The sequence below is a fragment of the Oreochromis niloticus genome, linkage group LG6, assembly GCF_001858045.2.
Source record: "Oreochromis niloticus isolate F11D_XX linkage group LG6, O_niloticus_UMD_NMBU, whole genome shotgun sequence".
NCBI lineage: Eukaryota > Metazoa > Chordata > Actinopteri > Cichliformes > Cichlidae > Oreochromis > Oreochromis niloticus.
This window is the reverse complement of record NC_031971.2, coordinates 31,455,380-31,477,996: the sequence shown is the minus strand read 5'-3', so window position 1 is coordinate 31,477,996 and position 22,617 is coordinate 31,455,380. Positions and strand designations below refer to the sequence as shown.

General features: G+C 41.4%; 1 protein-coding gene across 2 annotated transcripts; it reads left to right on the top strand.

Annotated features, from left to right (window-relative positions):
* The first annotated feature begins 317 nt into the window (after positions 1–317).
* On the top strand, positions 318–21,072 carry LOC100703749 (lysyl oxidase homolog 4). 2 transcript variants are annotated; one of them, XM_005460519.3, is made up of 16 exons: positions 318–441; positions 1,780–2,006; positions 2,807–3,075; positions 3,167–3,852; positions 4,456–4,667; positions 10,755–10,793; positions 10,890–11,097; positions 12,758–12,938; positions 14,342–14,496; positions 14,582–14,749; positions 15,245–15,407; positions 15,524–15,767; positions 16,626–16,741; positions 17,104–17,240; positions 19,822–19,933; positions 20,026–21,072. In XM_005460519.3, the coding sequence occupies exons 3-16, from the start codon at positions 2,808–2,810 to the stop codon at positions 20,094–20,096; spliced, it is 2,760 nt and encodes a 919-aa protein (XP_005460576.1). In that variant the 5' UTR covers positions 318–441; positions 1,780–2,006; position 2,807; the 3' UTR covers positions 20,097–21,072. The 2 variants fall into 2 exon arrangements, with proteins under 2 accessions (XP_005460576.1, XP_003455871.1); XM_003455823.5 differs by having other exon boundaries at positions 345–441; positions 1,766–2,006.
* Positions 21,073–22,617: the final 1,545 nt, after the last annotated feature.

Below are 22,617 nucleotides of genomic sequence, written 5' to 3'. Positions count from 1 at the left end.
ATGGCCTTACAAATATGCCTTCAAATATGCCAATACCAAAATATTTTACATGACCTAGGTATATCGTGACCCAGGATTTTGACAATAACCAAATGAACACTAAAAAAATGAAAAATGTGCATAACCAGGACAAAAAAGAATGAAAATTGCTTCACACATTAGCTTGAAAGCATAATCACATTTTCATTGCGGTCTTACTTTATTTGAACACTTATTGTTGGAACTTTTTGCCATATTCATCAGTTTCCAGCCACAGAAATAGTCCGAGTTACAGCAAAATCTTCCTATCAATCATTGCCTCCACTAGAGAGAGCTCTTGAGCTTCATTGTCTCCCCTCTCGTCACATTGCTTTACAGCGACCTGGTTTCTGCCTCAAGGACAACATCAAGGCCTGGGGCGACTTCTAAAAATAAAAATGACTCACACTTTAAAATGTTTCGGTAAGTCTTATATTTGTGATTTATGGAGAAACAGAGCCAAATGGTGGTCAGGGAGGCCATGCTAACCACAGATTAAACTGTGGCCTCCCCGCACAAACCGATGGTGAATCGGCAGGAAAAGATGTTGGGGGGGGGGGCTATGTCTGCAGTCCCTGGACAGAGGCTTCACATATAGTCTTAGATGTGGAGTTACACAAACTTTAGTTTTTATTCTTTATTTTCAGGGACCACAAACATTGATCTCATAAGACCAGATTTAGCTACTAACTAAATTCCATCAACAGTTGTTGGGCAGGAACACAATGTTAAATAAACTACATGCTAAATACAGATACAAGTAGCTGCTGTGTTTTTTCTAGTCTTCCATTTAAATTTATCAACAATTAAAAGTAATGAACTTCAGCAAGCATTCCAGATTATATAGAAATGTCTGACTTTGCTACTGAATATATAATACTGTAGATATTTATATGAAATGTGTTATAAAGACTAGCCGTTCATTGTTATTTCAACAAAAAGGGGGATTAAAACACAGCCCTTCATAAACCAGAAAAGAAGTGATCCATACTTAATAACGTTTATCATTTCTATATATGGAAAAAGTTGCTATGGATTGTTACATAGTTAATGCAAAGATTTGAAGTTGCTGCTTCTTAAGTGTTTAAGCACTAAAGCCTCTGTGCGACTATCTGCTCTTTTTTTATAAAATCACAGGGCTGCCATTTGTCTCTATTCTTAGAGATAACTTTCTTCACGTAATGAGGTGCCACGACTGAGGATGTTATGAAACTTCAAGTTCATGCAAAGAGTTCAGACATGCAGTTTCACTCGCACTGCAGAGCACATAGTATTTATTTTATGACACCGCCAACTGTGGGCAGGGCAGGGTGCCAGGCTTGTGTGTGAGAGAGAGAACATGTGATTTTATCATCGCATGGAATAAAAGACTTCACAAAGCAAACAAGTAAGAGTAAAAGTAATGAGATTGAGACTTAGAATTGTGTAAGATTTGACACACAATAAAACAAGCATCCATTGACTGGAATATATGTTTGCCTGGGGGGAAAAAAAGATTAGAGATTCTTATAAAAATTACAGGCTTTTATAATTCAAGCTCACGTGTCAAGTGAGCCAAACATGTGACCAGACCAGGGAGTTCACCCACCTGCTGCAATATATAGCATATATTCAACTTGGAGCAACTGTGACCACATTATTTTCTCTGAGATTAATAAAGTATTCTGATTCATATGTTTGCACTGGGAGACTAGGAGAGAAAAAAAGTAATTGATCTGTTTATGTTTTCATTGATTTCCATGGTCAGTTTCCCTTTTCCAGATTTCCTTTGACGGGCAGTGTGTGTTGGAAAGGAGAAACGTGACCAGAGGAAGGAAAAAGACTCCTTAAATGAATAAAATGGGAGGGATGGAGAGCCAACCTGAGGGAGTGACAGAAGAAGAAAGAGGGAGGGAAAGAGGAGAATAGAGACAGCAGGACCAAGCTCACTGCCCCAGTCCTGTCTCCTTTCTTTCCTCCTGAAGCTCAAGGCTGAGATCAACAGATAGGTAAGTTTTCTCCAGCATTTTTATTTTGTTCTCCTCTCTTTCTGTTTATTCTCATTGTGTTTTTTCCCTCAATAACTGAAAATTTCATCCCTGTAACTATTTGAAGTCATCCTCATTCAACATTTGTATGAGGGCCCATGATCCATACACAAAGCAGAATTTGTCTGACTCCTAAATCCATAAAGTGTTTCTATCATCTTCTAGACCTTCTCCTCACAGCTTGCTGCTTACCACTAGTTTGCTACTCTGTTAGAAGACAAAAATTTTAGAGGCTGTAATTATTGCTCATTAACTACAGCATCTCGCACAGATGGTGACCTGCTGCTTTATTTATGTGTGAGAGCATTTTTATGACAATGTTTATTTGCTTATGTGTCTGTTGGCCTAATACGTGCAACTAAACTTGAGGGTTTGCGGAAAGCCAGAATTTCCGTTGGCTGGATGCAGAAGCTACTTTTAGCTCTGGTTATTACTCCCTGTGCCCTGACTGGTTCAGGCTGTTTCTCAAACCTCCCGCTGTACTTTAAATGACTCTGATTATTTTAGAGGATAAAAACATCTATCAATCTTTCATTTTACTGTGGAATGTCCCATTAGGGTTGAAGAAGAAGTTTCTAATTATATGTTCTGTTAGACTATGGAATGTGACTTCCATGGCTTTGTGTGATTTTGAAGATTTTTGTGGTAACATACACATTTATTTTGGGAGCTGCAAGCATCTTGTCTGTTTTACTCTTTTGAGCTGATGTCACACAGTTTCTATCAGCCTGTTTTTCACTCTTTATTTCTCCCCCTACCAGGATGCGGTGGCTCAGCTCCTTGTCTACGCTCCTTGTCCTGCTTCTCCTCTACCCCCCTCCGTTTTATGCACAGGAGGTCCATGTACGCCTTGCAGGCTTAAACCGGCGCAGTGCAAATGAAGGACGTGTGGAGGTGCTCTACAATGGCGCATGGGGCACTGTGTGTGATGATGAGGTAGATCTTAGCCTGGCCAATGTGATATGCCGGCAGTTGGGCTTCCAGCGCAGCTTGACCTGGGCACACAGTGCCAGGTTTGGCCAAGGACAAGGTAGGTCCAGCCAAGAATGTGAAGCTTTAAAATAGAAGTCTCTTGATTGATTTCCCTTTATTTGATGACTTGCCACTCTTTCTTGTGTTAGGTGTGATCTGGTTAGACAATGTGCGCTGCAGGGGCACAGAGGCCTCTATTGCAGAATGTCGTTCCAATGGTTGGGGGGTCAACGACTGTAGCCATGCTGAGGATCTAGGAGTTGTTTGCAGCCCAGAAAGGAGACCCGGTTACCCTGCTGTGTCTGTAGAAGAGAGTCCCTCATCTTCAAGTTACCAGCCAAACCAGCAGAGACAGAGAAACCAGTCACCAAGACAGTCTCTGTCGCCCCCAGCTCCCCCTCCAGACCCAGCACACATCTCATCTGCCTCTCAAAGAGGCCATGAGATTGCTCTCCATCGCAACCCAGTCTCTTCCCGCCGTAGCAACATCTCCCCGCAAGAAAATGGTCATGAGATCCAGATCTTGCGACGAAATCGAGGTGGTTCAAGGGACAACCTCCAAGTCAGCCCGGCTGCTCCACAAGGGCACGAGCTACTTTCACGTCTGGCAAATGGTGAAGCTTACAGGCAAAGACAGGAAACGGCGAGGAGAAGTTCACAGGCAGGGAGACAACAGGAAGAGCAGAGGGTGAACAGGCAGTCTCAATATCAGCCTGAATCCCAGATCCCCTCTGGGAGGAGGAGTGACAGGAATCAGCAGCTCAGTGGGAACCATGTTGAACCAGACACTCTTTATCCAGACATAGGAGAGGAGAATGGTGCATACTATACACAGGTAAACACATACACAATACACACAACCTCTAGTGCACACCAAAGAAGCAACCCAGTCTAGTTTTAGCCAGACTTCTGCAGAAATGTCATTTGTGGAACCACAGGCCAGTGGACATGTATAATTAGAGACAAACCTAAAACCCGACCTTCCCCAGAACCAGTTCCTATGAATTACCATGGCCTGAAGTTTAGTTTAACCACCAATAGCTCTTCCTCTGAAGGAAAAACTTTAGATCAGAGAAAACTCTGCTATTTCTCCCTGCTGTTTGACTTTATTTTTTCTTCTTTTCAACTTGCCGAGTTTACACTTCTTGACCATTTTGTAATCATGATGACACATATCCCAACACGTTAAACAAACTGTGCCGACCTCTGTTAGTTTCTTTCCTGCTGCCAACAGTATTTAATGTGGATGATTAGAGACAAAGCATAGGACTCTCCTCATGTTATTCTTGTCTTGATTGTGTGCTATCTGCTTATGCTTATTTAAACAGTATGACAATGTGTCAACCTTTAAATGAATTGTTGATGCAAAGCTAAAAAGACAACGATGATTATTTATTTGGGATAAATCAGTGCCCGTTCTGTTTTTTCCTATCAACAGGGATCTGAGAGGGTTCACTTAGAGGAGGCTCGTCTGCGGCCAGTGTTGTCCAGCAGCCACGGCGGTCTGGTGAGAGAGGGAGTGCTGGAAGTGAAGCATGCTGGGAAGTGGCGTCATGTATGTAATCGTGGATGGGACCTGAGCAGCAGCCGTGTCGTCTGTGGCATGTTAGGATTCCCTGCAGCAGAAGCGTTTGAGCAAAACGCCTACCGGTAAGTATGTGATTGTGGACCAGGCAGAGTACCAGAGGTGGAGAGACATAGAAATGGATGTGTGTATGTCTGTGTGTATGTATGTCTGAGTGAAAGGGATGGAAAAGTATAATGGACTAACATCCCTCCACAGATTAGGCAGCCCCATGCCTGGATTGCTGTTCCAACCCCCCTGTAGTAGAGGTTAACCACAACCGCTGTCATTAGTATAACCACACTTGGCATGACAGGTCCATAGTGGTATTAGCCAAGCCTGGCTGTCCACCAGGGCTGTCTTCCCCACTGGCTGAGTTGGTCTCAGCACAGGCTTTTAAAATAGTCCTAGAAAGTATGTTATTAATGTCAGATCCAGACAACAAGATTACCGTCATCCTCATCTTGTGTGTCTCTCTACTTAAAACCTTCCTTTACATGGTTTCTAATCTCATACAATTAAGAATCATCCAGTGAAAACTGTGTGCAGCAGCATCTGCGAATGCCAGGTGGCATGTTTACAAGAACTAAGAGCTCACACTTACTGAATTCATTAGTAATTATGCCTTTTTCCAGCCATACACTTACCCAACAGCTTCTGTAACTAGGAGAGCAGAGGTTTTAGAGGTTTTAGAGGATTTGGAGGCTCTCCCAGCTGGTTAATATACTTTGACCCGTCCTCCTTTTTTATTTGGTTCATTCTAGACAGGGCAAATATGCAGGTTCACATTCACACTTACAGCCAATTTAGAATTACCAGTTAACCTAACATGCATATTATTTGAATGTGGGAGGAAAACAGCACACCTGGTGGGCATCCCAGGCTCAGGGAACACATGTCACCTCTCCACAATTGCACATTTAAATAAACATACAGAGAAACACAACTAAAACATGTCTCGGGTTTTTGGAATAATGATCCAGTATGTATACAATAATGACTAAGAAAAGTAAAAGATCTCACTTTTTTCAAACTGCGTGTTTTCATAACTGTTTAATTGTTCCCTAAACATAAACCCTTTGCTCTACAAATAATACCAGGCTGAACTGTTGATTTTATACCCATAAATCCAAGTGGCTCGTCTAACTTTAGCTGTAAATACCCACTAAAACACCTACAGCAACCTTCAAAGCCATTGCACACACTTGCACATGCTTAAACATTCTGCTCCCCGCGCACACAGACCTTGCATAAACTTTGTCCAAAATCCACGTGCTCACACAAATAAACATGCAAACAGAGTACACATACACACACGCGCACATACACTTGCGCACATGCAAACACAGCTCTCCATATGTCCCTCTGTCTGCCCACAGAGGTCTTTTTACGTCTTGGCTAACAGGACGACTGTACTGACCGCTGGCCTGTTCTACACCATCTGTCTCTTCTCTCCATTTCGCCAATAATTACTCCATGTGTCTTGCTCCTCTCTGCTCAGCAGCAGCACACAGGCTTATTCACCTCATCTGCCCCATTCACTGCAGCTCCAGCAGCCTAACACTGACGTTCTGTCTTCTTTCTGATTTATCTCCAGTGCTTCAGAAGTTTGTCTTCACTTTTACGTAAGTAGATGCATTTGGGTTCCAAACGTGACCAAATGTCAAAATTGGACAAAGAAACTATGAAAAACATAAACAAGTCTGGTTGTCCAACTTTTGGAATCTAATGTTAATCTGGACAACACTGAAAAAAAAACACAAACCTCAAAGTTGTCTGGAGAAAAATCTTGTGTCTGTGCCAAGAACCTGACCAGCAGCTTGTGTGAAGATTGAACCAGGCCATGAATGTTGTTTGTTTTTGTCAACATCCACCCCGCTACGTGGGAGATGAATAGAGCAGACATTTTTGTCCAACAGTAAACAGTTGGAGATGGCATCAGGTTGAGCATTAGCGTCTGTTTTAATAGATATTTTGTAGATTAATGTTTTTCAAGTGAGGTAGAAGTAGATGTGTTATGTCTCTCCTTAATGGCAGGAGTGTTTTAGCCATGTTAGCAGAGAAGATCTATGGGGATGGCAGCGCTGCTCGGTCCCTTTGGTCCAGACTAAAACATTATTTTAGTGACTATAAATTGATTCCTGTCACTTTTTATAAAGACCCAAAGGGTTTGGGGGGACTTGACTTTAATTTTAAGTCATTATTTTATGTTTTAGTGATATGTCTTAACCACCACTGAGTGGATTATCATGAAATTTGCATTGAACAAATACAAATATAATGTGAATATAATTCCTTGAGTTTCTGTGTGCACCACCAAGCTTTTCTTATTGTTTATCCAGACATGACAGCAGTCACATCGCCTCTTTCTGGTGCTACACACTACACTGGCAGTTTTCCATGACTAGTCTTTTTTGGGGATTGGTGTCCACTTGAACAGCTGTAATTATGGTCTGCGCGATCCTCTAATCTAGAATATTCCCTCAGCAGAACCTGCTGCACACCCTTTGCTGTGTCAGCACATCCCCCTCTTACCATGCGGTTGTTTTTTTGGTGTGACTGCCTTTGTCTCTGCCTGTTAAGTTGCTCAGCACATTTTTACAGATGTTTAAAGACTCCCCCACTTTGCAGTGCTTACAAAAGGCAAGTGTTAAATCCATTTGCCAGCTCCCTTGTTTTCTAACATCCACACTCTCTTTGAGGCTGACACTAACTTCTTCAGTTCTTCTAATTTACTTTCACCCCCTGCTCCTTTTTCTCCCATCCTCAGCTTCAGTTTATTAAAACACCATGTTTAATGCCTTGGAGGCAATTATGCTAAACCCCGCTTTTCATGGAAAGTACATCATTATGACCCCTTTGAGGGTTTTTTTTTTCCATGGAGGTTGACTGGACTCATTAGGGGCTGTTGTGGAGTCAGTGTGGCAACCTGCTGTCTCTTCAGTGAGCCAATTGTTCCAGTCAGGCAGCTTTGCATTCATGGAGTATAATAACATGTTATCTCAGTTTTCCTGAGAGTCAGCTCCTCTCTCCGCTGTGGCTTATGGTATTGTGTGGTCAGAGTTTCATTAAAAAAAATAGCATCAAGCTGAGGATCCGGAGGAGAATATTTTCTCCTGAGTAAAAGACTTCAGCAGCAATCAGAATTGGTATGCTGCGTTGAGGCATGTTGCTGTGGTTCACTTATCTGCCATTAAAGCCTTCACTCAGTTCTAACCTGTTTTCAATCCGACAAAGAGCATCACACATCGTGTTTTTAGCTCTCAGTCGGACAGCTGAGACCTATCGAAGAGAACATGCATTTCCTCTTCCTGTTAAGTGAAGAGATGCTCCTAAAAGTTGCCCAGCTCATGGATACTTTACTCTTACATCACTCGTTCCATGTTTCCCATCATGCAGTCGTAACTGCAGTTTTACAGAATATTAAAGATCTTTGCTTTTACAGGCTGGGAAAGTCGATATGTACGTGCATATTTCCATGTCTGCTGTGTGTGAACCAACATGCTACTGCTCACCGCAAAGCAGACACTGCCAAGCAGAGCAGGCAATTATATGGGAAGTACTCTCACCCCCGCCTCCTCCAGACCATGAACCAACACCCCCATGCAGTCTGTCTCTCCCATTTTGATTTACCGCGGAGTTATGACACATTTTATACGGTGCAAACACAGACAGATAGGCTTACACAAGCACACAGGGAGATAAAGCCAAGGAAATAAAATACAAGCTTCTATAAAGTCACAAAATACACTTTCACACTGTATATAATAATATTTTCTCACAGTGACGAGCAGGTGGTTTTCTACCTGATCAGAGAAATTACAAGCGTGGTCAATTTTTGAAAGCATTCAGCAGCTACTGTTTATGTGGGGGGGACCTCTTGGTTGTGTGACTAAGTGCATGTAAAATGTTCAGGCTTGTCACAGAAGTGGTCACTACTTCTGTCATTAAAATCTGGGGCAACGAGTTTGCTTTCTAAGATGTGGTTATTTAATTGTTATTGTTTACTGGACCATTTAATTCTAGTTAACCCAACCGAGTAGTTTAGGGGCTTAAACTTAACCAAATAGTGCCTGCAAACAAATAAACGGTAAACACAGTGTTGGATCTCAGGTCCCCTGATTAAATGTCTTGTGTCTGAGTCAAACCACAGTCCTATCCTCCATCTCCAGATATAGATTTTATTGGTCTTTATACTTCCTCGCAGGTGCTGCTGCTGTGGGAAATGTGAAAGCACTCGTATATTTTATTTCTGCAGACACTTGACAATCGACCTATTCTGCTGTTTCAGTCTGAGGATGTGTTGGTTTTTGCCATTTTTACCTCCCACTATGCTTTCACTGCTTTTATTGTACCCGTTTTCAGCTACAGTCAGCAGCTATTTGAACAAAAACAACCCCTGATAAAGCTATGTACCTGCTCAGCGCAGAAAGGAAACAGACACAATTAGCAGCCAACCAAGTGAATACTGCACATTCTTCAGTTCGACAGAAACAGAGCTCTAAGTCGAAAACAGTTTTCTTAACTGCTGAATGACGCCAAAAATGCTACATCAATTTTTTATTTCCATCCATCCATCCATTCGCTTCCGCTTATCCTTTTCAGGGTCGCCCCAGCTTTCATAGGGCAAGAGGCAGGGTACGCCCTGGACAGGTCGCCAGTCCGTCGCAGGGCTAACACACAGGAACAGACAACCATTCGCACTCACATTCACACCTAGTGGCAATTTGTATTATCCAATTAACCTATCCCCACAAGCTGCATGTCTTTGGACGGTGGGAGGAAGCCAGAGTACCCGGAGAGAACATGCAAACTCCACACAGAAAGACCCTGACCTGATGGTGGAATTGAACTCAGGACCTTCTTGCTGTGAGGCAACAGTGCTAACCACCGTGCCACCGTGCTGCCCCGTTTTTTATTTCCATTGCAGCTAAAACTCATAACGACTTAGGATTTGTGTCTCATTTCTGTTGTTTGCAGGGATTTATTACCAGAGAAGGCCAGCATTAGTGACCAAACTTGCAGAATAAATCACATTTCATAACCACTGGACTGCAGCGGAAATCAGAAAAAAAAATATGCAACAGTTTATGCTTATCCAAGCATGGAAAATGTCTTTTATTGTAAAAGAGCTTAAATATACACCGTTTTCCCTCCACAGACTGCCTTTTGTTAGACTGTAAATGACTTGTGGTGCAAATGTTCCACACAGTAGTTTTCTGGCTCTCGATTCCTATTAGTTTTCATTATAAGTGCTTCCAGCATCAAAGACATTTCTCCTCTAATATTGGGACTGTGCATGAAAGCACTCGGAAAAGCAGGATACCGAGGTTCTCCCGGAGAGGAAACATCTCCCTTTTCCAGTATGCCAAATATTTAATTGCATCACAAATCTGGTTTTAGAGTAAACTCCTCCTGGTTATACTTTGTGTTGTGAGTCATTTAATTCAGGCACATTCATGAAGGGCGTCAGTCACGCTGCACCTGTCTGTGGTCACACTGTCTAATACAAGTGGTCAGCACTAATGTGTCTGTTTCCAGATTTACGGGAGCCCATTTTGTGCATAGACAATATTTCCTCTTTGGATTCTAGTTTAAGGTAATACCCATAAAACTAGACAGAGTTTGGAAAGACTGTTGAAGTTGGCAGACCTCAATGAGGATTCCCGCTGGGATTAATGTATAGTGGACTATTCATATATTTAGTTTCTTTTCCACGTGGACTCCTCAAACCAGACATCCTCAGTAGACATATAGGCAAACACTGAAACTGAAATACCCATGAACGTAGGAATAGAAGCACTAAAAAAGACACAAGAAGGAGGGGATGGTTTTAGAGGGGAAACGAAAGAAAATGGGAACTTTGTTATCCGTTATTCTAAATCTCCTCCTCTCTGTCTTTCTGACATATGTTTAACTAGGGAACAAATGCCCTGTCAAGGATGTTGTGTCTCCTATTTATGGTTTCAGCTGGTTTACTTAACCTTTGATGAACAGAATGGTAGAAGCAGGGATTTCAAGGAAGAAACAAGAGGGTGATTGAAAAGGAGAGTGTACAAGAGAAGCACAGGGGTAGACTGTGGGAGTATGTAGGACAGCAGATTGTTTAGTCTACTCGATGTAAAGATGCACATGACTGAACATTCATGACTATAATGTTCTCTGTGTTTTAGGAAACTGTGGGACTCCAAGCTGGCTGATCCTTCCTCCAGGTAAAATCAGCATCTGCTTATTAAAGGATACAACTCGAGTACAAAGTCTTACTTATAATGTGTCATCTCGTTCTATTTCTTCTTTGAATCATTCAGGCTGAGGACACAGATCAGTAAGAAGGGTTACTGGGTGGAGAAGGTGCAGTGTCAGGGTGTGGAAACATCTTTGTCACAGTGTCAGGCCCTGCTGTCCCTGCCCAGGAGCGATGTCCCATGCAGGGGGGGCATGCACGCCGTGGTCCGTTGTGTACCTGGATCCCAGTTCGCGCGTAACGGCAGAGCGCCTGCACCGCCTGCAGTGCCGGTTAGTGTCGCGGTGGAATATGACAAATACAGATTGGAAGTGTTCAAATTAAAACCTTAAGCTGTGTCTACGGTGGAGCCAGTTTTCAGTGACTTGATGACCAGAGACCACAGAAGGCGAATGACTGTAAAAACTACGGGTGATCTACTTTTTTCAGTGTCACAAGATGCTGCAGTCTGATATATGAAATACACTGGAGATTTACCCAGGCACCCAGCACTTCAAACATTAGCTTCAAAGTAATACGTCCCAAGTGAATCACTTCCAGTGTGGACGCGGCTTAAGTCTTTTGGGGAAAATGCTCAGTGGTTTTCTTTTTAAGTGGTAAATGAGAAGCATTTTATCACATTACATACAGTATGGTCTCCATGTAGTGGTCACAAGGAAGTTCTATATAAAGGGCCTATAGTATACTCTATGGTATACTCTGTGTGTATAAATCAGCTTTTGGCCTCAGAGGCTCCTCCACTGCCCTGTCTTCCTTGGTGGCAAGGGACACTTTTGTATACAATTACTGGGTTACTATGACTAATACTGTCCTGCTTAATTTTCCCTGCCAGTTGACCATGCACATTAGCATATTGTAAGTATTTTAATCTGTACAAAAGCAGGGAAGTCACAGTCTGAAATCGAGAAATACTCTGAGCACGTACCTATATGCAAAAGTCTTCTTACAGATACAAAGGTGTGAAAAGTATTTGCCCTCTTCCTGATTCTTAGTTATTTTTTTATATATTTGTCACACTTAACACTAAACGAATTTTAATATTAGACAAACATAACCTGAGTGGATACAAAATGCAGTATTTCAATGATGAAGGGGAAAAAGCTATCCAAACCCAGCTCACCCTATGTGAATAAGGGTGAGCCGAGTTCTTTTGTGACCTCCTGGATAAGTTTTTTGAGGCTGGGCAGTCCTGGGAAGGTTAGCCACTGTTTCACGTTTTCTCCTTTTGTGGATAATGACTCTCACTATGGTTGACTGGAGTCCCAAAACATTAGAAATCACTTTGTGACCCTTGCAGACTAAAAGACTGACTGAATATGTTTCTCTGCTGTTTTTAAGTTTCTTTAGCTCCTGGCACGATGCGTTGTCAGACAGGTTATATTTAAGACAATTCATGATTCAACTGGCAGCACGCAGGCCTGGGTGTGGCCAGTGAAATTGAACTCGGCTTAAAAAAAATATGGTTAATCACAGTTAGTTTATGATTTAATAAGAGGGAGCAGTCACTTTTTCATAGAGGTCTAGGTAGATTTAAAGAGCTTTTTTTCACTTAATAAACGAAAGCATCATTTTAAAAAAGCATTTTGTTTTTACTCGGGTTATCTTTGTCTAAAATTAACATGTCTGATGATTTTTTGACCAATTCTTTTAAAACTAAGAAAACAGGAAGGGAGCAAAGTTTTTTTTTTCAAAGCACTGTATGCCTTTGAGTCCAAAAGAACATATTTTGCTTTTTTTTTTTGTTTTTTTAGTTAGTTGTTTACTCCTGTTTCCCATTTTTATGCTAACTTTCCCTTTGCTTTTCAGCAAGAAACTGAGTTTAATGAGAAATGAGAAAATGTAGCATCCAAATGTAAACATGCTTTAAGTGTAAAATTTCCAAATTGATTGATTCAGAAACACCTCACTAAAACTTGCACTTTTTTCTTCCAGCCTGTTGTGCGTCTGAAGGCCGGGCCCCGTCTCGGGGAGGGCCGCGTTGAGGTGCTGAAAGAAGGCAAGTGGGGCACCATATGTGACCATCTGTGGGACTTACCTGCAGCCAGCGTGGTCTGCAGAGAGCTGGGTTTTGGGACTGCTAAAGAGGCACTGACCCAGGCTCAGCTGGGACAGGGTAAGATAGGACACATAAATATAGCTACACACATAGTTTGCACACAGTCAAGCAGTACTTTGATGTCTTTCTGGTGCAGTGAACTTTATTCACCATGACTTGGAAGGTCACTGTGGGAGACGTTTGTGTGTTTGAACAAAACCAATAGCAGGTTTTATTTGTCTTTAGTCCTAAGTAAAAAGATAACCTCATTTATGAAATCACAGAGAGGATCAAAAAGGCCACGAGCTGCTGATATGATAACTGGTTATGTGGTGACTTTGAATCAGGGCATCCTAAGTATGATTAGTTTATTTCGGCGATTCCTTTAGACTAAACACTTCTCTATCTAAATGTCTGTTGCTACACAAGAATCGTCGACCTGAGCAGACAAATAAACCCGGAGAAAATATTTACTGCCTCGCCTCCACTTCTATCAGAGAAGCTGATTGTTGAAGAATTTTACCCATGACCACTTAGAAAAGTGTAAACAATGCTATGAAGTTCCACCGACTGAAGCACTGCACGTGTTGTTGTCAAAATAAACATATTGTATGTGAAAAGTTAGCGCAGCTTTGAAACTGGGATGTCAGGCAATCAGTGCCGAGTAAGACCAAACATTCAGATGTAATTACTATAGTAATGCTTTTGTTGTGGGCGTAAAAATATAGCCACCAAAGTGTCTGGCAGTAATGCTTTTTTTCACCCAGGAAACAACACAGGCCCTTTCTCACACTTTGTTATTGACACTTTTTCTTGCCATACCTCTGCAGTAACTCTGTAATCACATTCATTTCCTCCCATTATCTTTCTGCCCAAATAAGCACATAGCATGTCCTATAATGGTGGGAGCATTTCCTTCTCTCTACTTTACTTAATTAAGTAATTCATGGAAAGCATGTGAGTGTTACTTTAAAGGCTCCATTAAACTAGGTGCTATGGTTACATTTCAGCATGGGCCATTGTGCCTTTTAACGTCTCATGCTAGTTTATGAGTTGTGTAAACATATAAGGCATGAGTCCATGTGAGGTCCCATGGTTCTCCAGTCAGAAAAGAACAGCAACTCAAAACTAGGTTTGATGACATCATTAGCTATTTAAGACTAAATTATAGGGCTTTAATGGGCTTTACCCTGGGCCCCATACACCTACGCAAACATACATGTGTTCAAAGATTTTGCTCCATTTTGCTATTTTGACATCTATTTTTGGTTTATAAAGAGCAGCCCTGGTGTGCAACGTGCATGACGGAGTGTACAGTAATTTGGCTTTTAGAGCCACATCACAGGTCCCATTCATGTCTGGGCTTTTAATCCTTCTCCATGCGCATCTGCTGCATTTGAGCCATCAGGTTTCAGGGACTTTTATGTCTGTGTCGCTCTTTTAATTTACAATCAGTCAACTGCTACTCCGTTATGCTGTAGGTACTGGTCCCATCCACATGAACAGCGTCCAGTGCACAGGCAGGGAGAAGTCAATTACCGAGTGCCACTCCAGACCAGTGCCTCTTTACACCTGCAAACACAGCCAGGATGTGGCAGTCCGCTGCAACGTCCCAAAAACTGGCATGGAGACCACGGTGAGAAACTCACACAAACAGAGTGCTCACATATCAACATTTAGGCATACAACAGGAAACACTTTCTTGCTCCTTTCACTTTTAGGTGCGCCTGGCAGGAGGCAGAGAGCCATCGCAGGGCCGTGTGGAGGTGCTGATGGAAATAGGAGGAGTGAAACGCTGGGGCTCTGTCTGCAGTGAAAACTGGGGCCTGAATGAGGCCATGGTGGTCTGTCGTCAGCTGGGCTTGGGCTTTGCCTCAAGTGCTCATCAGGTGGAAAAAAACAGAATTCCCTTTGTTGATGTTTTCCTCTGATTCCGTCCTTTTTGTCTCTAAGCTTTTGTTATGTGTGCTCCCATTTCCCCGCTTTCTCTCCATCCTACTGTTTGTGTGCCTGTGCTGTGTTATTACTGAGGCCTGAGGTAATTACAGGCTTCTCAGACGTCCACTTCCAGCGCACTGAAAATAAAAGAGGGAAAGTAAGCCGAAGAGAGATTGGGAGAAAGTCACAGAGCAAACAAACTGAAATAGACTTTTGCATGGAAAAGGCCACTGAGAACATTTAACAGGCAGTTTCAAAATTGTGAAAAAGAGTAGAAAGTGTGATAATATGTACTGATAGATCCTATAAAAAATGGTGCTTCTCTGTTTACAGCAGAAGCTCCTATTTGCCTTCTGCTGTGCCGTTTTTCACAATTCTTGTTATAATTTTTCAAAGGACAAATGACCTCTTGGGATTTTTCTTTGAATATTTTTTCTTCTGTGCAGGAGACTTGGTACTGGCCTGGATCCGCAGATGCTGGTGAGGTGTTGCTCAGTGGGACACATTGCATTGGCACTGAGATGTCTATTCAGCAGTGCCGCAGAAATGCACACGTCTACTGTCCAAGGGGGGGAGATGGCAGGGCAGCAGGAGTCACATGTGTAGAAAGTAAGTCAAGGACTGGCAAACACGTGGACACAACGGCACTTTTAGTGATGTTTCCAGTACAGTACAGTGCCAAATTGGAAGGGAAACTTAACAATAAAACTCTTTGATTCCTGCAGCTGCTCCTGACCTTGTACTGGATGCACAGCTCGTCCAAGAGACTGCTTACATCGAGGATCGGCCTCTTCACCTTCTGACTTGTGCTAACGAGGAAAACTGCCTGTCCTCCTCTGCCGCCAGAATGAACTGGCCCTACGGACACCGCCGCCTGCTACGTTTCTCCTCCCGCATCATGAATATGGGTCGTGCTGACTTCCGACCACGAGCCCCAAGAGAAAGTTGGGTATGGCACCAGTGCCACAGGTAAGAACTGAAGCAGGCATTTAGAAACCAATGTGCCATTTAACTGAGCTTCAAGGTTTTCATTTAAAACTGTAGCTGCTTATTTTATGCCTCCAACCAGGTAGGGAGTAACTATGTGCTGCAGTCTTTGGCTGGAAAAGTAAAGCAGCATAACCTCCTCTATGGTACAGCACAGGGCATTATGAGGTGATGCGAAACTTAAGCATTTTATAGAAAACATAGCTGCTAGTAGAGGTCAAAAAATTAAATGTCAGCAGGGAAAGATAAATGGGACATTAAGATTTAGTAAGTGAAACTGGATCACTGGGTTTTGCACTATAAATAGCGAAACATGTATAAAAGTCTGTTATTTAGCACAATGAACATAATGTTTTATCCTCCAAAATACTGTTTACAATAAACATCCTTTCACTGGTCACCCAATTGTTAGAGTCAGAGCCATGACTGCACTCAGAGCAGCCTGGCTTCTTATCTTCGCGGTTGTGGTTGTGTGTCCCAAAACGAGAGGCACAGCTCGTTGTGTCTCCCAGCCACAACCCAATCACTACCTCCCCGACCAGAAAACACATGGTTTGACTTTGAGTTTTGATAGGGTTTGCTCTGGGAATGGTTCTGTAATGAGAGAACACCAAACTGATATCTGTCTTTTGCTTTTTTACAACTGTTTCCTGTGTTTGTCTGACGCCTTAAGAACAACATAACAGGATTTATAGCTGCTGAATTTCAAGTTGACGTTAGGATTCTTGTCCATAGATCGGGTAGCTGGAAAAAAAAACAGCAGCACGTTCAACAGAAGTCTGTCTTAGTTTTGTTCTCTCTCTTTTTTAAGCATTTCATTGTTTATTTGCCCTCTTTCAGACACTACCACAGCATCGAGGTGTTTACCCACTATGATCTGCTCACACTCAATGGGACAAAGGTAGCTGAAGGTCACAAAGCCAGCTTCTGTCTGGAGGACACCTACTGTCCCGATGGTAAGATAGTAATAGAGATTACTAATACATTCATTTGTTTTTTGTGTGGAAATGTGAAAACAAAAAGAGCAGAATCGTGACAGACAAGAAAGAATCAAGAATACATAAAAATGCAAAGCTGAAATCCTATAATGAGTGCTCAAAGTCAGGCTGTAAGATCAGAAGCCAAGCCTAAATAGATCTTGGTTTCAGAGAGCCCAGACAGCTTTATGCAGATCCTTTCTATTCATTTAGAGGAAACACCAAAAAAGACTTGTTTTATAAATCATGTTATTTTAACTTCAGACCTCAAATCCACAGCGACTGACAGCAAAGAAAATTTAAGTTTAAAGTCTCTCCAACTTTTTTTTTTGTCCCTCTAGGTATTCATAAGCGATATTCCTGTTATAACATGGGACAACAGGGAATCTCAGTTGGCTGCTGGGACACCTACCGCCATGACATTGACTGTCAGTGGGTGGACATTACAGACATACGACCTGGTGAATACATCTTTCAGGTCAGTTTATTTTAAAACACAAAATTATATTAAATATATTTTCGCTCCACTAATTTATTTACTCTGTGCTGAGTTAATGGTGAAACTGTTAGTCCAGTGAAAGTGCAGAACAAAAAGTAATCCACACTTAATCTTCATGCTGAAATAGCATCAGTGATCTCAGTAGCTTACACAACTTCTCAGATCAGGCATGAAAGCAAAATAGAGAGCAGAGCAAACACAGACGTTTGTGTTTCAACATCTGAAGGCACACATGAGATAAAAGCAGAGATAAAACACTATAATTTTAGCTAAGTGGCTCTTGGCTGTGTTTCCAGCCATTCAGGTGTACAGTATATATGTAGTTTCAAGGGTGTGTGTGTATTTAGAGAAAGTGAATTTAGTCTGGATTTATATAGAAAGTAGACCTGCTATTAGTCCACCCTCTTAGAAAGTACGGACTTATTGGCGGTGGAAAAGCTCTGTCAGCACTTTACATCTGTACAAGTTTTAGTGCTCTATCACGTCTCAGCTGTTTCTAGACATCCCGTGTGCCGCTGTGTGGTGACCTTCTCATCTGTCCTCTTGCTCTCTCTGTCATTTGTTCTATTTTTTTCCGGACAGCTTAGCGGCAGAAAAGCAACGATGTTTACAGTTTCTAATCATTTTCGGAGTGTTTACATGAAATCAAGATGCCAGAGTTAGACTTGCATGTGCCGACGTGGACTTTATGTAAACTACATGCAGGAGTGGTCTTTCTGTGTCCACATGAGCCTGCGCACATGTGACGAGCCACTTCTTGAGAGATAAACCCACATAAAGCACAGATGCAGTGCTGCCACGATGCAGCACTTTGTGGTCGAGCTTGTGGTGTAACAGTAGTTGAGCTGCTCATAAATTTGTGTAAGAAGTGAGAGATTAGGGAAGGGCGTAGAGCCTTGTTTGTCCTTCATGCAGCCTTCACTATGAATCACAGCGTGGCAGCCATTTTTAAGACCATACATTAAGCTGATGAGTCACGTCCACCTCAGCTTGATTACTCCTTATTGAGTTGTTATTTAAAAATCAGCGACACAACCTCATAGTCTTTTACATGACTGTGACAGCCTTTCATTGTTCTGTAAAACAGGCTAAGGGCCCTTTGTTTCACATTATTACAAGAGCATTTAACGGGATATCAGCTGCCACTAAGTTAACGTGGTGTTTTACAAAATGTGTGCTGAAATCATTGGCTGGTCCCAGTGTGCAGTTGGGACCAGTTGTAATGTATATATATATATAATACTGCACATTATATATACATAATTATGGAAATTTTGCATCTTAAATCTTTGTCTGTGAATATAATTGTAACCACAAAATTTATACAGTATGTAAAAAATGAAAGTGGGTTGCTTTATTGAATATGTGGTCACGTTATCTGTTTGATGTGTGCAGCAGAAAAATTCATTTGTGTGCTTTCCTTATATATGGCAGACAGACAGGGTGGAAAACAAAAAACCATGGCAACCAACCATGGTTACAGTCTAATGTTAGGCTGCGACTTGAATCCAAACCCAACACTATCATCTGCCTTTCTGGGTCTTTTGTCCTTTACAGAGATAGCAGTGGAAAGTGATGTCATGCATCGCTTGAACCCAAAATATATAAGATCACTGGTCATATAGAAAAGATGAAAACAATAATCCTGTGGCTTCTCCGTCAGGCCCCATGAAAACCTGTTGTTTCAAAATTGTCTGAGGAGAACTGCTACTTTCACACTCACTCCCTTACTTTATTAAAAGACACCCTTTGCACTATTCAAGTCTAGACAGAATGTTGCTTTTACTATCAATCCCATGCAAACACCCACCCGTATTTCCAGTATAAACTGAGCTAACAGCTTCCCAACTCGAGCTTCATAATTAATATGCATTAAATAATAGCAATACAAAGAAGAAGAAAAAGAAGACACATGGCCTGAGTAAACTGTGCACATGGAGTATACGGTCTTACCAATACATAAAGTAGTTGTTAAAAATGTTAACATGCATGCATGAAATTCTTTGATTTAAATTGAATTGGTGCTACTTAAATAAGTTTAGTCAATGTTTCTGCAATAATATATATTAAATGGAAATGTGGTAATCATATGTGTAGCTAAACCCATCCTAACTGTATTTAATGCAGGTTTCTAGCTTTGATGGTGGATATATAATGTTCCATGTATCGCAGTGATAACCTGGGATACTCTAAATGCTTGCAGTGGTTCAAAAACTGTCGAGACACCATGTACAATGCAGCCACAAATTGCAGTACAATCTTTGAAAAAGACATGGGGAAGGTTGTAGTTATGTACAAGCCCTCATAGTATACAGAAGTGGGTTATTTGTTGTTGTTGTTTGTGGTGGTGGTGGTGGTGGTGGTAATCAAATCTAGAGCACCTAAAGCAAGAACAGGGGTTGCTAGTGAATTATAGCGATGCCGTTTTCTCCATCTAGCAAAAGGATTACATTGTGCTTGTTTATTTTTTTTAAATAATTCTTCTGTTTCAAAAGGAAACTGTATTTGTGATGAAGATGACTGACTTTCAGTCTAATCATCTGTCCTGTTTCTTACTCAGGTGGATGTGAACCCGTCTTTAGACATGGCTGAGTCTGATTTCCAGAACAATGTGATGCGCTGCCGCTGCAAGTACGATGGAGCTCGGGTTTACATGTTCGGATGCCATGCAGGTAACGTGTCTTGTAATGAATTCTCTCTGTTTCAATACTTTCTTAATTGATTCTGTGTAAGACACTTCTCTTCTTTGTTGTGTTTTTATCAGGCGACGCTTACAGCGCTGAGGCGGAGGACTTGTTTGACCACCAGCGTCAGATCTCCAACAACTTCCTGTGAATTATGGGAGACCCAAATTTGTTAACAGAACAACTGTAGAACTCCTCACCACACCTCAACATGTATGGGGAGGGAGGGTGAATGATAATTACTTGCCAGTAAACAAAGAGGTGGGGATCAGAGAGAGGAGGGTCTGTACACGGGAATGATTTGGGAGGGATGGAGTGACTTGATTAAAAAAATGAAAAACAGTATCCTGTGACTGATTATGATCAGCAATGAGTTTTGTTGTTAGAAAGTCAAAGAGATTAAAGGAAAAAATGTTTAAACAAGAAAAAAAAGACATTAAAGTCAGATATCATAAGCATCATGACACCATAATAGACATACAATAGTTTACAATTTTCAGAACTTGATGTTTTAACACTTACCTTGATTGAAAAGTAACCAACGTTAAGAAAGTCATGACATGAAGGCATATGAGAACAACTTTGCAGTACATCACCAGACTGTAGTCCATAAATCTCTGTACCTGCTTACTGTGCTTTCCATCATCACACTACAAAATGTAGCATCTACTGTTACATCTGTGTGGTTTTTGGTTTTAAATGAGATTTATTTTTCATGGTGCTATTTTGCCTGTTTTGAATAAATATTGTAATGTATTGCAAATGTATTGTCATGTACAGTTTTATATTACCTCTCTGGAATAATGTTTCTTAAGGTCTCTAATTTATGCAGAATTTTAATGTACTTTTGAGTTGAAAGCTGTTTGTATTGTTAATTTTATTATGATAACTATCTCCACTTTGTTTGTTCTTTACCTGTTTAACATTGGGAACAACAGACGAGATCTGGTTGTACCACAGTATTGCGTCAGTACTTGGTAATGGTAGTGAAAGAATAAATGTCAGATTGAAAACTGTCATTTGAGGCATTATTATTTGACCGCAGACATTTATAATGCAGAAAGCAGAGAATAATTAGGCCGTGTTTAAGGATATAATAATAATTAAGCAGAGTTAATGTTACAGTTTCTGTAGAAGGTTTGGAGACTTGCCTAATAGGCTAAAAGAGATTCTTGAAGTTCATGCAGTGCCTTATGTGAGCCTAATGACATCAAGTTGCTTCAGCTTCTTCAGCAGATTTTAAAAAGATCTAAGATGATTAAAGTTGCTGGGTTTCCTTTTCCTGGGAGCGTGAGCTAAGCGGAGTTTTATTGTTGTTTCCACCATATTTCCACTGAGGAATACATAGAAACACTGGAAACTCTCACAGTTGCCCTCTGTCACATTACATAGGCTATGCTTTAAATAAATGACTCACTTTGGCCTTTTTTTCTTCCCATTTTATGAGCTGGTGCCATATAAAACTATATAAATAAAGTGGCAAATTAAAATCAAATACAAAGTCGGTAAAGGTGACATAAACATGATGCAAATCTGCATTACAGATTGTGACTGCATCTGGGCTGGTAGTGCATCAGCAGACTGTAGACACTCCTTCCAGTCATTCATTTTCTTCAACTTATCCGATTCAGGGTCACGGGGGGCTGGAGTACATCCCAGCCATCATAGGGGGCCAAGCAGGGCAAACCCAATGTGTTGCAGGGATAACAGAGAGACAAACAACCATTTGCACCTATGTCTAATTTAGAATTTGTCATTATGAAATAAGGTTATTAGAAAATAACTTAACGTCTTTGAACTGTGGGAGGAAGCCAGAAGACCAAGACAGAACCCACACAGGCACGGGGAGAATATACAAACTCCACACATAAGGACCCCAGCCAGCCTGTGGATTCAAACCTAGAGCCTTAACACAGCGGTCCCCAACCTTTTTTGCGGCACAGACCGGTTTATGTCTGACAATTATTAGGTGTTGTGGATAAATACAACAAAATACAACCGATTTATTCATAACACATGGGGAAAGACCCAGGAAACCGAGTTAATGATAAAAACAATTTTAAAAAAATGATAAAAAACGATAAAAACCATGAAAACCATGAGTTTCACACCCAAGCCTCAACTCTCGCGGCCCGGTACTGGTACCTGTCCGTGGCCCGGGGGGTTAGGGACCGCTTCCTTAAAACACTGAAGCAATAGTGCTAACACGACTGTGCTGCCAGCATTTGTCATTTTCAATCAATTCAGTGAGTCAACTCAGTGGAGTGGAGGCATTTAAAGGTCTGAACCCAGGTAAATTAAAACTGTGAGTTTTAGAAAATTTGAAAACAAAAAATAAATCCCTGAACATGTCATTTCAGTGTCAGTGGGTGCAATGTCTGCACCTGTTATTAAGACCTTAACATGTTTATTATTATAGAACCCATTTGTTCCATGAAACAAAGATGCTACTTTGCCTTTTTAATGTATGTGGTTCTTGACATCAAAGCAAATTACTATTCTGTTATCACTGCATTATTTTATTTAATGCCTCCTTATTTCTACTGCCTTCATACGGCTATAGCTCATGAGGTAGAGCAGGTCATCTACTAATCGAAAGGTTGGTAGTTTGAGTCCTGTCTGCTCCAGTCTGTAACCAACTATCCTTGGGTAAGATACTTAGCCCAGGTTGC